This window comes from Eriocheir sinensis, chromosome 15 (genome assembly GCF_024679095.1).
Source record: "Eriocheir sinensis breed Jianghai 21 chromosome 15, ASM2467909v1, whole genome shotgun sequence".
In the NCBI taxonomy this organism is placed as follows: Eukaryota; Metazoa; Arthropoda; class Malacostraca; order Decapoda; family Varunidae; genus Eriocheir; species Eriocheir sinensis.
This window is the reverse complement of record NC_066523.1, coordinates 20987247-21003721: the sequence shown is the minus strand read 5'-3', so window position 1 is coordinate 21003721 and position 16475 is coordinate 20987247. Positions and strand designations below refer to the sequence as shown.

Genomic DNA, 16475 nt, shown 5'->3' with positions numbered 1-16475 from the left:
ACTGATAACAACATAATGACCCCAACAAGGACGACAGCGACGACAACAGGAGCAATTATATGAAAAAACGTACATTTCCTGCCAACTTCACAACATAACAACAACAACAACAACAACAACAACATTAAAATAGCACCCCACACGCGACACAATAACACAATTAGCCGAGCATTAACAACAATCGTATGGTTCCACGTAATTACCGATATGCAAAAAAAAAAAAAAAAAAAAAAAAAATTAAACAGGCCGAAACTGCTGTGATGGTAATAATTTAGGGGGAAAACAAGGTGTGTGTGTGTGTGTGTGTGTGTGTGTGTGTGTGTGTGTGTTATGTAAGAGTATTTGACAATCTCTTCTTCATAATGATAAACCTCTCTACCTGTTTGGTCTCTTAGATTAATAATAGGAAGAGGAAGAAGACAGACAGACAGGCAGATTATTAAAGTTAGCGAAGGAGACACAATAAAGCGCTTGGCAACCCTCTCGTCTACCTGTGTGTTGGCTTCAGGTGTTCTCCGTTACCTTCTTAGAACTTAATCACGTCACAATACTAAGCTCCTTCCCACCTTACTCTTTAATATTAAACTATTCGCTATTAATATATTCACTCAGTGCCTCCTTTCTCTAATTTCTTCTTTCGTTCTTCCCCTTCGTTCCCTCCAACACTCATTCATTTTCACTTTCCTTTCTTCCTCCGTCTTTCCTTCGAGCTATTTCCTTGTTCGTCCATTGATTTCTATTCTCTCCTCCTGTCTTATCTTCACTGTATTCTGATCCCCGTTTTCTCAGCTGTTTCTCCGCCATTGTGGGATCTGAACACTTCTTTCTTTCTTTATCTCTACTCTTTTTTCTATTCCGATCCTCTCACGTTTTGTTATCCTTTTGTCCTTAATGCATCTCCTTGTTCCTTATCCTTCCACCTGCTTTCTTTGCCTTCGCTGCTATCTCACCTCTTGCTAATTATGAAGAGTATAGCACAGCCTCCCTTGTTCTCCGACTCACTCTCCCTTGTTCTACCCTCCCTTTCTTACCTCCCCCCTCCTCCACCCTTGTTCTACTCTCCTCTTACTTCAGCCCTCCCCCGCTTCCCCCTTTCCCCAAGAGGCGCCAGGAACACAACAGGGGTCTAACTTTCGCCTGAGACTGTACTACGATGAACAATTTAAACCGCTTTGGGCTCCTCAGGGTTTGGGGTAGGGGGGCTTGGGGGTTGGGGGGGGTGTGCTATGAAGGTTGGGGGGTAGGGGGGTGGACATAGACTGTAGGCATGTTGTGGGGGACGTGGGGAAGGCTCTAAGCAAGGCACATAGCAGGCAACAACTTAGCCTAACTTGAAGCCTCCTCAAGGGAAAGGACGAAACACCCGCCCTAGGGAACACAACTCCGAGATTCAGCGTCCCTCCAAAGTATTCACACGAGGAGGACTTTTTTTCTACCTGAGTTGGGGAGTTTTAAGGCCCTGAGGGAGGCTTGTTGGGGTGTTCGTGGCAGGGGCTCGGGCGGGGATGGTTGGAGACACCTGGTGGCAAGGGTCCGCAGTACAGGTGAAGATTAATTAGCTGGCTCTGACTGCGGACTGACTGACTTACCTTTTGGGGTTGGTCGACTTGAATCGTGTCCCAGCGAGAGAGCTCACTACGACGCAGCCTGTGAAGGGGGGAAGAGGGATGCAGTTAATATAATGATCAGTAGTAGTAGTAGTAGTAGTGGTAGTAGGAGTAAGAGTAGTAGTAGTAGTAGTAGCAGTCTAGGAGGAGGGGAGGAGAGAAGGAGGAAGGGCATCAGCAACAAGAAAGACAACAGTATATATCACCGCGCGCTTGTGTTCGCTTTTTACCATTCTACGAGTTACATATGACATTCATGACAAAACAGTAAAATGGTAATTACTGCAATGATACCTGAATTGTGTGTGTGTGTGTGTGTGTGTGTGTGTGTGTGTGTGTGTGTGTGTGTGTGTGTGTGAACTTTCTAATAATTGTGAATGTTCATCCTGCTTCATGACTTGGATGTCTCCACTCTATTTACCGCGGGAAACGGGACCACAGTTATCTTTATTATCATATATTTGTAGTAGTAGTAGTAGTAGTAGTAGTAGTAGTAGTAGTAGTAGTAGTAATAGTAGTCGTAGTAGTAGTAGTAACAACAATAACACCATCGAGTAGGGTCCAGGGGGTTGAGGACAGGACACATGGTTACCGCGGTGCATTACGTAAGGACCCACAACAGACCCTCGCCTCACCGCTTCCCAGAAACGCCTGGGTGGCTGGACGCGACGCCACACACACACACACACACACACACACACACACACACACACACACACACACACACACATAATTCATTGCAAAACTTTCCAACACACATGCATACCCACCCTCCGTATCTACTCACCCCCATGTATACCACCACCACCACGACACACACGGCTTCATTCTTAATTCCAAAGTTTCTCACGGTATCAAGTCATTTGCATAGTGGAGGGAGGGCCGAGGTAATCCGGGAGCCGCTGTGAGAGGCACGCGCGCCCAGCCTTGGTATTCAGACTTCGAGTGGCCCTGTCCATCACGAGGGTTCCGATCCCTCTCCCGTTGACAGCCGAGTGGGAGGTTCTTTTTTTTATGTTGAGCGCCGACGCAAAGAAACTCAGTCCTCGCCGACCCACGCGCCGACATGTAGATGAGCCGCGCTATTAATTAGTAGAAACGCTTTTGATTCTCGGTGTAGGGAAGATCGGGAGATGAGGATGAGAACGAGAGGGGAAGAGAAGCAGGAGAAGGGGAGTGAGAGGAGGAGAGAACGAGGAGGAACGAGCAACTGACTATATTCCACGGAGGAGAGTAAATGAAGAAAAAATATAAAAAAGTAGAATGAAGCTAAAGATAAGGTAGATAGAAAGGAAAGGAGGAAAATCAAGAAAAAATGGAAGAGGAGGAAACGCCAAATATAAGGAATATAAATAAAACCTAAATTGAAAACCACGAGGGAATGAGGAACGGAAGTATGCAGGTGTAGGAAGGAGACTGGAATGGGCAAGAAAAAAAAAAGTGTGGCCTGTATGACGTTAATGATAAAAGAATGAAGGGATGAAAAAAAGGAGTAGAGGCGTGTAGGCACAAGGAGATGATGAAAAGGTAGACGTAGACATGGGGCGGATTTGTTTACAAGGGTTATTCATGAATTCCTAAACATTTATAGCACCGTTTACGGGTTTATTTATCTCTTCGAAGCCAAGAATAGCGAGGAGCGAGGGTGGAAGGCGAAGGAAGAGGAGAAGCAGTGAAGAAAGGGGTGTGTTGGAATGAGGAAACCATTAGACAGCATACACAAGGAAGGAAGTGCGTTTTATAAGTGTGCGTGTGTGTGTGTGTGTGTGTGTGTGTGTGTGCATGGTTACACCGGCCAGAGATAAGCCGACCACTTGTACGGGATTGGGATAACTAGCACTTGGGATTAGAGGAAGGCGGCCCAGGTAGTTAACGGGAATGGGAGAGAGAGAGAGAGAGAGAGAGAGAGAGAGAGAGAGAGAGAGAGAGAGAGAGAGAGAGCATCAGAATAAAATGGAAAAGAAGAATACATACAAGGAAAAATTGCAGCATCGAATCCTCGCTACTGAATCCCGTTCCGGCGTGATCCTAAAAGTGGCGCTGAGCATTTTATAAATAAAGTTCGCATCCACAGCCTCGCCGGCAGGCCGACCAACCCCAGCGGCCCAGTCACCCTGTCAGTCTGTGTCCGCCATGCCAGTCAATCAGTTCTTTGCACACTCGATACGGTAGCCAACTCCTCATTCAATCACTCGCATATGTAAGCAGTTAGTCGATTGGTTTATTAGTTATTCAGTTCACCGACAGTATATTCAATTCAGAAAGATATTGCCAGTCAGTCGCACTCCGTTTAACCTTCCCCTCATCCAACAATTATTCATATCATCGGAAGCGTATCCAGTCAACAAGGTCTAGCCAGTCGGTTAGGGTCACTCACCAAATCAATTAACCTGCTTTTGCAACATTATGCATGCAGTTTGTGAAATTAATCTTTTATTTAGTCAGTCAGCTGTTAAGGCAGTCAATAAGGCAGCTGGCCGGTTCAGCAGTCCACCAGCTTTGAACAGTCGCTTGGTCTCTTGTCTTGGGCAGTCCATCAGTCATTTGGCGAGTCACTTGGTCAGTCAGGCAGTCACATAGTCATTTACCCACGTTTACATCGATTCGAAACACTCAGTAGACAGTTAGTTGAGAAGCCGACTAGTGTTTATTATTTATACAGGCACAGTATGTCAGCAGCCACTCAAGTCTTATCTAACTAGCCAGTCGCTCCAAAACAAATATGACGAAGGTTTGTTTTAATCACCACAACAAGATTGTTACCCATCATTCAAGTCAGTTGGCAAATGAGTTCGCTTCTCAATCAGAAAGTCAGTAAGTAACCAGTATCCGAAACTATCTTTTAGCCCACCAACCGAATACACATATCAGTAAGTTGAGCTTTAATTATAAACCATACATTTGAAGTCAGGCACCTGTTCTAGTTAGCAAGTAGGTCAACCAACTAGCAATTAACCAAACAGCTAATCAGTCAGTCAGCCATTCAGTCAGTCGGTCAATCAGTCACCACACAAGCTCAACACTACACTTATGCTCAACCCCCGCGATTTATACTGTCATTCTGTACCGTTCAGTCACCAAGCAAAGTCCGAGGCAGCCAGTAGGTGAATTAACTCGCAATCAACCGAGCAATCACTCAGACAGTTAATCCATTCAGTCGCCACTCAAGCTCAGCACCATCACCAGTACCCCCCCCCCCCACACACACACACACACACCTCACTCCGCCCACAGCGCCACCGCCCCACGCGTGATATACAGCACTGACTCTCTCTACACACGCCGGGCTTCTAGAGCGTTACGGAAAACCTCAGGAAATTTATAGTCACTAATTGGAGCATGGCCGTGGTGGAGGTAACACTTGAACCATAACACGTATACTCCCGCGCTTTGATAATGCCTTGATAATATTACGCAGGGAGTGTCATGAGACTTTATGCTAGGCGATTTACTTGAGAGGTTGTTAAGAGCAAGACAGACACACGGGCGGACAGATATAGACAAGCAAACGACAAAGAACGGGTAGAGTCAAGATGTTTATATTGGGGAAAGTTTGTGTGACTATATTATGAAAGAGTGCAGGCGCGCCGTATAATGTAATTGGGTTTTTTAGAGCAGGTTAGACAGACAGACTAAAAAAAAACAGACAGAGGGGGAAGTTAGAGTGGAGACGTTTTGGGTGAGCAACGGTTTGTGACTAGACGGAAGAGTAAAGTCGAGGGGCGTCGTGGTGGGGGCTGTTATGCCAAGTTGAGGGCTCATCTCCCGCCGCGTGGCCGCCCCGCCTCTTCATTATGGTGGATCAATACGTGCTTCCTCAGGGGACGCACCGAGGCTAGGGACGGGATGGACGAGAGCGGGGACGGTGGGGAGCGGCAGGGAGGAGGAGGCGGAGGAGGGGTATGTGCCCAACTAATTTTAATAAACCTCTACGCTACCGCCACTTTTAAAATTTATATATATTTTTTACCTCAGTATCACGTATTTATTTCGTGATACCGGAGTAATTTATTCCGTATTTTGCGGCATTAACTTTTTTTTATTATGCTGAATGCAAATGTTTTGTTGTTTGAGGTAATTGGGCGCGACATCCAATGGCATTATATTAACAAGTGTGGCCGTGCGGGGATCCTGTCCGACCGCCGGCGATCACAATTTATTGATTCACCCGTGACACCGGTAATTAGCAGCCCCCGCGGTGTACTGGTATGGACGGCTGCTGGGGGCACGCCTGGCTGGGGACACGGGTTAGGTCTCTCTCTCTCTCTCTCTCTCTCTCTCTCTCTCTCTCTCTCTCTCTCTCTCTCTCTCTCTCTGGCCTCTTGCAGACTCCTTACGTTCTTATGTTCTCTCTCTCTCTCTCTCTCTCTCTCTCTCTCTCTCTCTCTCTCTCTCTCTCTCTCTCTCTCTCTGGCCTCTTGCAGACTCCTTACGTTCTTATGTTCTCTCTCTCTCTCTCTCTCTCTCTCTCTCTCTCTCTCTCTCTCTCTCTCTCTCTCTCTCTCTGTTACGCGTATCATTCGGTTCCTTTCGTCTTGCAATCTTCCCCCACCGAGTGCCTGAGTGCTGGGTGGCGGGCGGAGACTGGGCTGGCCGACTCCCTATCCTTCCTCCCCCCGGCAGTACCTACACCATGCACCCACGTAACGGTCAACGGAATCAGAGTTCAAGATATTTAGAGAAAGTATACGATTATGCATCAAGTCTTCAAAAGCAATCACAATACCTCGTCACATTTGTATTATAATAAACTTAAGCTGACAGATAGGCTACACTTCCTCTGCATCCCGAGACCCGGCTATCTCTCACGCTCTCGGCAGGTGGGAACAAAGATAGTTGTGAGGCCCTTTGACTGTTCCATATCTCAATTATCAGCGTAATCACCAACTAATCTAATGCGAGATAAGAAGGTCGAACTTATGCTGCTCCTTCAGTATGGCAGCGAGTGTGGAGGCTGCTGGGTCACGCTGACTGTGTACCGAGGCTTTTATTTCTGTATTCAGGAGTGAGTATAAACAGTGGAAGTGTATCTCGGTAATCACGGAGATCATGGCTTGCGATTGTAGGAATTAACGATAACGAGCCTGTCGGGGCTACAAACAATTCGTGCTGGACTAGGAAGGATTGGGCTCGGGTAAAAATCGTTAGTGTGATAATCCTACACTTATTTACATTGAAAAATCTCAAGTGTGGAAAATCTTATCAGCAGCGGAGGTGATTTAACGAAGTGAATCTCTCGAGCAAGATAATTTGATTCAATCCTGAGATATATAATAAGAAAACAGACACTTGTTTATCTATTTAAAAGTCTTGAAAGAAAAAAAAAAAACAGATTGGCACCTTAAAATTAAACGACATGGAAGCTAGGTACCGTGGTAAAGACTATCGTACAAGTAGGTAGGTAACTTGTTTCTTCTTTACGTAACTCAAAGAAGAAATAACGCTTCGTACGTTTATTTACAAGCCTTCTTTTGAAATAATAACGTTAAAGAAAACAAGTGAAATGGAAACCGTACCGTGGTAAAGACAAATTATCGTAAAATAATGTAGGTGGATAACTTGTTTCTTCTTTACGTAACACATAGGGGAAAGAAACAACGCTTCATACGTTTATATACAAGCCTTCCTTTTCAATAATAACGTCAAAGAGAGAATAAATAAACGGAAAGAGCATCGTTGGGAGTACTTTTGAATTCAGCCCAGCGTTACCACGGCAGCAGATTCTCGCCCTCTGACCACTGTATCCAAAACTTCCAGGCCCCAAAACTACCACACCCACACCACTAACGCTAGGCAACCAAACTTCACTTCAAAAACCATAAACTAATGGTCTTTTTACACGTACTTAGAGAAAACAAAGAATACGGTGTGCTAAGTATACGATAGGATGGTAACGTTGCTTGACTCTAGCATCCAACACTTTCAGGCCCAAAAACTATACCATACCCACACCACTAACGCTAGGCAATCAAACTTCACCTCAAAAACCATAAACTATTGGTCTTTTTACACGTACTTAGAGAAAACGGAGAATACGGTGTGCTAAGTATACGATAGAGTGGTAACGTTGCTTGACTAGCATCCAACACTTTTAGGCCCCACACCACTATAACGCTAAACAATCAAACCACTTAAAAAAACATAAACTATTGCTCTTTTTACACGTACTTAGAGAAAACGAAGAATACGGTGTGCTAAGTATACGATAGGGTGGTATTTCCGTGGTAACGTTGCTCCAGTCTGGCAGCGGCAGTCGAAGGCAGAGGTCATGGCGGAGTCTGAGCCTATCCCCACCGTTGAGCCCACCACCCCCAAACTGTTCACCATCACGCCCACCCCCGCCCTCAAGCACTACACGGGCATCAACGTCTACAAGAGTGCACGCAAACACTCATTGTCTTTAAGTATGTAGAGTATTTCCCTGAACAATGCAATATATTACCGCCACGTGGATTATTTATGGAGAATATTTCCCTTATAATGCAATATTAACCCCACTAGGATTAAGCAGGAGAGAGGTCAGGCAGAGTAAGCAGGAGAGGTCAGGCAGAGTAAGCAGGAGAGAGGTCAGGCAGGATAAGCAGGAGATAGGTCAGGCAGAGTAAGCAGGAGAGAGATCAGGCACAGTAAGCAGGAGAGCAGTCAGGTGGAGTAAGCAGGACGGGGTGGAGACAGAAAGCAGGAGAGGGTGAGGCATTGAAAGCAGAAGGGTGAGAGACTCGGCAGGAGAGGGGGGAGGCACAGAAAGCAGAAGGGTGAGTCAGTAGGAGAGGGGGGAGGCACAGAAAGCAGAAGGGTGAGTCAGCAGGCGAGGGGGGAGGCACAGAAAGCCGGAGAGAGGGGAGGCACAAAGCCGGAGAGGGGGGAGGCACAAAGCAGGAGAGGGGGGAGGCACAAAGCAGGAGAGGAGGGAGGCACAGTAAGCAGGAGAGGGGGGAGGCACAGAAAGCAGAAGGGTGAGTGTCAGCAGGAGAGGGTGGGAAGGCAGCCCATAAGGTAATCAGCGCGGGGAGGCGGCAGGGCAGAGGGGTGAAGCAGCCCTAAAAGTTTCCGCCCTCATCCCTCTCTCGTATGGCCTCGGGTTTGAATGGCTTCGCGCCGCCTTAAAAACGGGAGGTTAGCCTTGTCGCCCTTCATTGCCACTGTTAGACCCCACAGCGTCTTGTCTCGTCCCGTGTGAGTGACAGGAAGTGTTCAGTGTACAGTGAAAGTAAAGTGTTATAAGCTGGGTTGTCTGTCTCAGCCTGGCGTTGTGTGGTTGAGGGACCGGCCCTATTTATTTCGACGTCCTATCAGGAGTTTTCGAAATTACTCCATACAGAAGGGAAGAAAATAGATGGCTTAATTTTGCGGATTCGTCAGGGTCGTGTTCAGGGCAGGTGGTTGTAGTGTGATATAGTATCAGTTTCATAATCATTGCCATAAAGAAGCATCAGATAAAGAAACTAATACGAGTGGTTAGTATGGCAACGTTAGGATTAATAGGGTTCAGTATCTCTAGTGTGAGAAGCATCCAAATGTCAGGATATGTTGCAATGGCATAAATTTCGAGTACACACAAACAGGGAAAGCGTATGTCTGACTGGTGCAAAAATATTCATATTCATATGGAGGACAAGGTACTGGAGGCAAAAGTGAGGAAAAAATATTGATAAAATTTCATTGCTACTTACTTAACATCAGACTTGGTGAGAAGTGCATAGCCACTCCACACACTGAGGCCCACCATGGCAGCACCCAGGATGGACACCAGAGGGATAATCTGTGGTAGAAAAAAAACCTTATTGTAATGGGTCACTGAAAGAGTATCATTATTAATGTAAACTTTGTAATATGACTACATCGAAATTAAAACATAAGCTTCATTATATTTATATACCCGAAACAAGATAGAGCAGAGAAAGAATACAGGGTTGGACAAATACTCTGTTAACCCCCAAACTTTCATACACAAGATTCTGTTTATTTGTTATAAAATGCTAACTAAGGTTATGTCATTTCCTCCTAGATTTCAAGTTAGGGTTATCACACTGCTGATAACATGTAATTAGGTATGTAAAGTGAGCTAATTTAGTAAGACAGCTCTCCCTTATAAAGGATTCTCATATTTTTCTTAAGCTTAACTTTCTGCAATTCATGAACTTATAAGGTATGTAATGGTCCCCTTTCTTCCTTGCAGCTGGTAATATTGGTTTGGTCAAAGGTGACCTCAAGATGGAAGGGGTGTCAACAGGCGACCACATGAACGGGTCTTCAGGAGCTTCACAGGGCGGGTCATCAGGGCGCTCGTCCCCCTCAGGTGGGTTACTCAACCTTCATTGATCATTGGAGTGACTTAGAAATTGTAAAGTCTCCTCACTCTGTTCTTTCCTTAGTGTAGTACTCATTTCTTCTTTAACCAATGGTGTTGATTCACTAGCTATTGACTATATTTGACTGTTTAGTTTTAGATATTTCATTTTCTGGCATGAAGCACAGCAAGGAGACCTTCACCTATGCATGTTGCCACCCAAGATTCCCTTCTAAGCCCTTGATGTTATGAGTCTCACCAAAAGAAAATATCAGTCATTACATATTATAGGCATGACATGTCCATAAATTACATTGTGGAAACTTTTAATGTCCACCTTGCTAGAACATTAATTTTCTAGTTGTCCGTCTACCTGTTTGTTAATTATCAAAATATATAAAATGGATTGACATACAGTCACCATACAAAAACAAGAAGGTCCTTTGGTGGATATCTTAGGCTGATACAGGGCTATTTTTAATGATAATATTATTTTATTTTATTTGTTTATTTTTAATTTTCCCCTTCATTCTGATCAAGTACCGTGGTCCACTTTGGATGTCGGCAGCTTCATCTCTCAGACTTTTATATTATTCTTTTAACTTTTTCTACTACACAACCGTAACATGCAACTTTGTCATTGTCAAATAATTGGTGCTTTGACCTTGTTTTTTTTAAGATTCTTTATAATAATGAGCACCCTCTCCACAACATGTTACCATCTCAGTTTCAGCCTATTTGTAGTATTCATCATAGTTTACAATTCAATAAGTATATATTATTTATGTGATTTTTGGCAACCTACAGGCAATAACAAGAATATTATTGCCCTCCATGCTATGCAGAGGTAGGCAATAATGATGGTCCCCATCAGGGAAGAGACCAGAAGGGTCCCCAAATTACACCCAAATTCTGATGATGACCCTAAGAGGTGTCTTGAGAGCTTCGGTTTTCTTTTCATTAATATCTGCAATATATATATATATATATATATATATATATATATATATATATATATATATATATATATATATATATATATATATATATATATATATATATATATATATATATATATATATATATATATATATATATATATATATATATATATATATATATATATATATATATATATATATATATATATATATATATATATATATATATATATATATATATATATATATATATATATATATATATATATATATATTGTTTATTTCTAAACTACCCTCCTACAGATTCTATCCCTTTCTGTGCTTTCATATCCAAATTCCCTTTATATTTTCCCCAGTAACTGAAGCAGCTAAAGAGCAAACGAACTAAAACAAAACAGTCCACTAAGCACTACTCCAGGGAAAAGAAGATAGTTTGAGTGACCTAAAGAGAGGGATCAATTTCAGTTGGAGAGGTGTCGTGATACTGCCTCTTGAATAAGTTCAAGTCGTAGGCAGGAGTAAATGCAGACAAAGGACGGCTGTTCCAGAGTTTGCCAGTGAAAGGGATGAATAGTGTCGTGTCATCAGCGCAGGGGTGGATAAAAGTTTATTTTGGAAAGATCATTTCTGAACAATAGAAAGAGAGTGGCATATAGAACAGGGCTCTGCAAAACACCACTTTAGATAGGTTTAGGGGTAAAACAGTGACCATCTGGCACAGCAGAGATAGTTTAGCATGAAAGAAAACTTGAGATCAAAGTATAGAGAGAGGGATCAAATCTGTTAAAAGGTAATTTAGTAGTCAAAGTTTCATTTAACCCGAGAACATCGGCAGACCCTTTTCTGGGCTTTCACGAGTCATGGCTGTGGTACGATAGACCCTAAAAAGGGCTCACTCAAAAACCCATAATTCGAGCTAATTTTAGGCGGTGTTGGCATAGAGCAACCCACCATACATGCCCTAGGTCATAGTGGTGGGTGAGTGATCTTGAGATGGGCTTTTTTGTCATAGGTGGTGCTGTAAGGTCATGGCAGACTGAATTAGCTATCCACACAATAACTACTTGTCAAATTCTCTAAGGTAGACAACAAGCAACTCTCGGCTAGATGCCACGCGTCACAAGACTATTTATTTTGTAACAAACACCACCCAAAAAGAATGGAGTTTGAGCAAAAGTAAATATTTTTAACAGCTTTATGGTTATGAGAGGAGTATTCTGATGTACGTTCATGCTCTTTTCTTAGTCTCAAAATGCAGTGTAATTTTGCCGTTTCTCGGCCACTTCTCGGCTTTCCCATAGCCGAAGCCCACGGGTTAAACGGCTAAGAGAGGATGACGAGGAGTCAGTTAGGAAGGCAAGATGATCACCAGTAGAACCCCCCTTGCAGAATCTGTACTCATGATAAGAAGGAAGGCGAAAGTTGATTGATGCACAAGAAATTTCCTGTTTAGAAGTGTTTCAAAAGGTATAGAAAGACAAGAACGTAAAACTATAAGACAATAGTTTGAAGAGTTAAAAGTGGTTACACTTTTTAGGCACCGGCTGCATGTTGGCATACTCTCAGCAAGAAGGGAAGGTAGACGATGAAAGCCAGAGACGAAAGAGTTTGACCAGGCAGGGTGCCAACACAGAAGCAGTTTTTAATAACAATAGGAGGCACTTCAAGTTCATAAGCCTTCTGAAGAGTCAGGCCGGAGAGGACATGAAAAACATCATTCTTATAAAGTTTGGTAGCAGGCATAGTGATGGCAGAGGGGGGATGAATAGGAGAAATATCTCCTGAATTGTTCAGAGTGGAGTTTTCAGAGAAAGTTTGTGGAAGAATTCAGCTTTAGAGATAGATGTGACACATGTGACATCAGGAATAAAGAGGGTGGAAAAGATGAAGTAAAAAAAACTTAGATAATTTTGGCTTCATGCCCAAGTCTCTGGCCAATCTATTTATGCTATTGTAGACAGTTTTCAAGGGGGGGTGTCAATACACCTTTAAATTGGGAGAACCACTGGAGTGGAAGAACAAAAGTACTAATTAAAATACACTTTAATGGCATTGTGTTTTTGTTTTTATGAATTACTGTAACAACACTTAAGCTTTTGCAGAATTACTCTATGTAGCCCATGATGTTAATGCATTTTGGCATAGATTTAGAACATTACCATCCATTAGTAGACCCTGAGCATATGGGTTCCTTGGGAAACTTGGAGCTGTTATTGTAACCTGTGCGTCACAATTGTCCCTGCGGCCTGAGTTCACATCCTTCACTGGTGCGCAGGCTGGGGACCTAGCACATAGTGTAGCATAAGACCTTGCTGTTATAGCTTTATCCAAATGATGCTTTGGTGGATGATTTAATAATATAACTTAAAACTTAACCTGTGACATGTTAATTCAGGAAGAGGCTAGAAATTAAAGTACACTTCACACTTGTAGTATCATTTACATATACATATATGCATATTTGCATGCACATGTACAAAATGAGTTGATAACTTAAAAAGTCAAAATAAAAACCCAGCTGAAATTAGTGCAGAGTCAAGATTTACCAAAGACATGATTGAAAGACCGTCTTCATGATGATGCTTCCTGCCCCACTGACTGTGCCAGTCTTGATCTCACACAGACCCTGCCCCCAACAAGATGTTCGTTGGCGGCCTGTCATGGCAGACCACTCCAGAGAAGTTGCGGGAATACTTTGGTTCGTATGGCACTGTACGGGATGTGCTTATCATGAAGGACCCTGTGACCCAGGTGAGCACCACTTTCCCTTGACCAATATGATTATCATCATTATCATCACTTTTTTTACATATTTTGCTTTACTGTCATCATCATTTTCATATTTGAGCCACAGCAGCAATCATTAGTGTTTGACAACTGGAAAGTGACAAGACTGATTGCCCGGCAGGTTCTAATGTAAAAATCCAAAGAAGGTGCAGTGCAAGCCTTTAGTCATAATATTCTTCCATGCATAATTGTTGATAGCAACATTGATAATATTTATTAGTTATAACTTGGATGTAATAATTCTTGTCACAATGACAGCATTTTGGGAATCATGGATAGCTGCCTAAAAATAGTCTTACAAAGTTATGATCATTCGGTCTTCCATGTCACAGAGTCTTGTACCAGACATTCTAGTATGAATTTTTAATGTGTATGAAGAAAATAATTTGCTGCTTAGGGTCTTATATGAAACAAGCATTTCCGTTTAATACTGAATAATGAAATTGAACTTTGAAATATTAAGCAAAACTATAATAAACTAGTGTTAGGTAATGTACATATGTTTTATATACAGAGCACAGCAAACATGTTATCTATTAGAAGGTGGTCTACCATAGTCCTTGGCTTATGGTTATCAGATAAGAGGAAGCTCAGATAAGCATAGTAGGAGACCCTACAGTTACTGTTATCATGTACTGAGTGTGCCAATTCGTTTTTCTGAGCAAGGAGCAAATAAAGAGGGCTAGTGTTTGGGCCGCCTGGTGCCACGTTACCTCCTACTGATGCACACCTGAGTAGGAGAGTGTAACACGTGCGAGTTATGGTGTTGCTTTGACTGTGGATTCAGATTGGCAGTAACTTTGCATCCCTTGACAGATTTATGCTCAAAATTTGATGCATGTGTGTGTGAATGTGTTTTAGAGAGAGAGAGAGAGAGAGAGAGAGAGAGAGAGAGAGAGAGAGAACAAGAGACTAGTTAGAAGCCCAAGTAGTGTTGGGTTTTGAAGCCATACGAGCCACCACAGAAGCAGGGAGGGATGGGGGACAAATCCTATTGTGCCACATGTATTGAGGTGTCCGAGCAGAAGCCAATTAGGTCCCCCTTGAGGCTGCAGCTTTCTTTACTGTTTCATTATATTTTGTGTTTATTTATTTATCTTCATATTCCTTGTCCATTATCCCTTATTTTACAGTTTATCCTATCCTTCAAAGTGCCTCCTCCTCGCCTACACAGATCAGTTTATCATTGGTTCTTTTCAAATGGAATTAAGGCAACAATGACCTCAGATTATAGATGGCTTTGAAACTCGTCTGTTTATACGTTTTTAACAAAAAACTATTTTTTGTAACCAAGGTTTTTCTGACCATTGTTTTCATCTCTTCATTCCATGGGAGAGACGTGAGAGTCATTTATAACGAACTGTTTTCTTATAGTGGGACGTGTGGTGATCCTGTACAGGCACGCACAGTTGAGGCACCTTGTTTATCCATGTTACTAGTGCCGGCTGCCACATTAACGCTATTCATTGACTCCCAGGTGTATCATAATGGTGGGAGAGAAGCAGTGTTGGGTGAGAGGTGAGGCCCCTAGCTTGAGTGCCCAGTTCCAGCCTCTGGTCCATGTTGATTTATTATTTACTTTTTTGTCGCACAGTCACTGAGATTAATGTACTGGAAGTGGTGTTTATTATTACTATTATAATCTTTGTTTGTTGGGCAGTGTTGTGGTGTATTGTTGAGGCAGGTTGGTTGTGTGTATGAGCAGTCTCCTTCTCATTTTATATATATATATATATATATATATATATATATATATATATATATATATATATATATATATATATATATATATATATATATATATATATATATATATATATATATATATATATATATATATATATATATATATATATATATATATATATATATATATATATATATATATAAATTCTGTAATCAACACACTTATTTTGTGCAAGGTTTAATACTGAGATGAGGGTTGTGAGACAAGGTCATTGCTTGTCCCACACTAGTGTACATACAATAGCCATAGTGTGGGGTACAGCAACTTGGCTCTTCAATCCACAGAAATGTAGAAAATAGATTGTTTTTCTAGCCAGACTTGTAGTGTTTTGCTGAGAATTTTCTGTTGGTGTTTTTCCAAGTACTGCTGGGTACTGATAAGCTACAGTTGGGTTATTGATGTGATTGTAAGCCTTGATCATAGGTGGCACTGTGGCCCGGTAGCATTGATTGATGGGAATAACAAGCAACTTAATACTGCATTTAGTTTTGGTGTAATGTGGTGGAGTAGCAAACAAAGTCTTAGTGTCTGAAAACTTAATCATGATTGTCCACGCATCTAGTCCTTGTGTATTGTAAGAGGTAATAGATAGAAATTCTATAAATTATTTTGACTGATACCAAATTGTCATATAAACACTTAACTATAATTTGACTAAGGATAATCATTCTAATTGGATGATCATAGATAAGGCAGCCGAGCCCCTACCTGACTGACCCTTTCCCTTCCCTGCTCACAGAGAAGCCGTGGCTTTGGTTTCATCACATTTGGAGATGCCAGTAGTGTGGAGAAGGTGATCTCTGTCCCCAACCACATGTTGGATGGCAAAAAGATTGACCCCAAGCATGCCACCCCCAAGAACAAGGGCAGGACAAACCGCACAAAGAAGATCTTTGTTGGTGGGGTGAGTCAGGAGACCAGTGCTGAAGAGGTCAAGGCCTACTTCTCCTCCTTTGGCAAGGTTAGTGCTTATCCTTATGTCTTGCATGGGGTGGCTGTTGCTATTGTGAACATGCTTGCAAGATTAGTATTGTAAATAGATGTGTAGTTGTGTGAGGACTTTTGGGGATAAGAGTAATGTGCTTGGGCCAATAGTAGTGCAG

The 16475-nt window shown here is 42.4% G+C and overlaps 2 protein-coding genes across 8 annotated transcripts in view; one reads left to right on the top strand and one right to left on the bottom strand.

The window, feature by feature from the left end:
* LOC126999033 (RNA-binding protein Musashi homolog Rbp6-like) overlaps positions 1 to 16475 on the top strand; it is a 116749-nt gene that overhangs the window by 91110 nt on the left and 9164 nt on the right. Inside the window, exons 1-4 of one of the 4 annotated variants that reach the window (XM_050861379.1) lie at positions 6508 to 6612; positions 9787 to 9906; positions 13462 to 13589; positions 16112 to 16333. In XM_050861379.1, coding sequence (XP_050717336.1) covers positions 9822 to 9906; positions 13462 to 13589; positions 16112 to 16333 — 435 coding nt within the window. In that variant the 5' untranslated portion in view covers positions 6508 to 6612; positions 9787 to 9821. Of the gene's footprint in view, positions 1 to 6507; positions 6613 to 7860; positions 8012 to 8650; positions 8784 to 9786; positions 9907 to 13461; positions 13590 to 16111; positions 16334 to 16475 lie in introns of those variants that run through there. The other 3 variants (XM_050861376.1, XM_050861378.1, XM_050861380.1) reach the window with 3 other exon arrangements.
* Positions 1437 to 16475, bottom strand: part of LOC126999036 (uncharacterized) — a 119693-nt gene continuing 104654 nt past the window's right edge. For all 4 annotated transcript variants that reach the window (XM_050861388.1, XM_050861390.1, XM_050861389.1 and 1 more), the window contains 2 exons: positions 9281 to 9369; positions 1437 to 1647 (listed from right to left, as the gene is read on the bottom strand). In XM_050861388.1, coding sequence (XP_050717345.1) covers positions 1452 to 1647; positions 9281 to 9369 — 285 coding nt within the window. In that variant the 3' untranslated portion in view covers positions 1437 to 1451. The remainder of the gene's footprint in view (positions 1648 to 9280; positions 9370 to 16475) is intronic.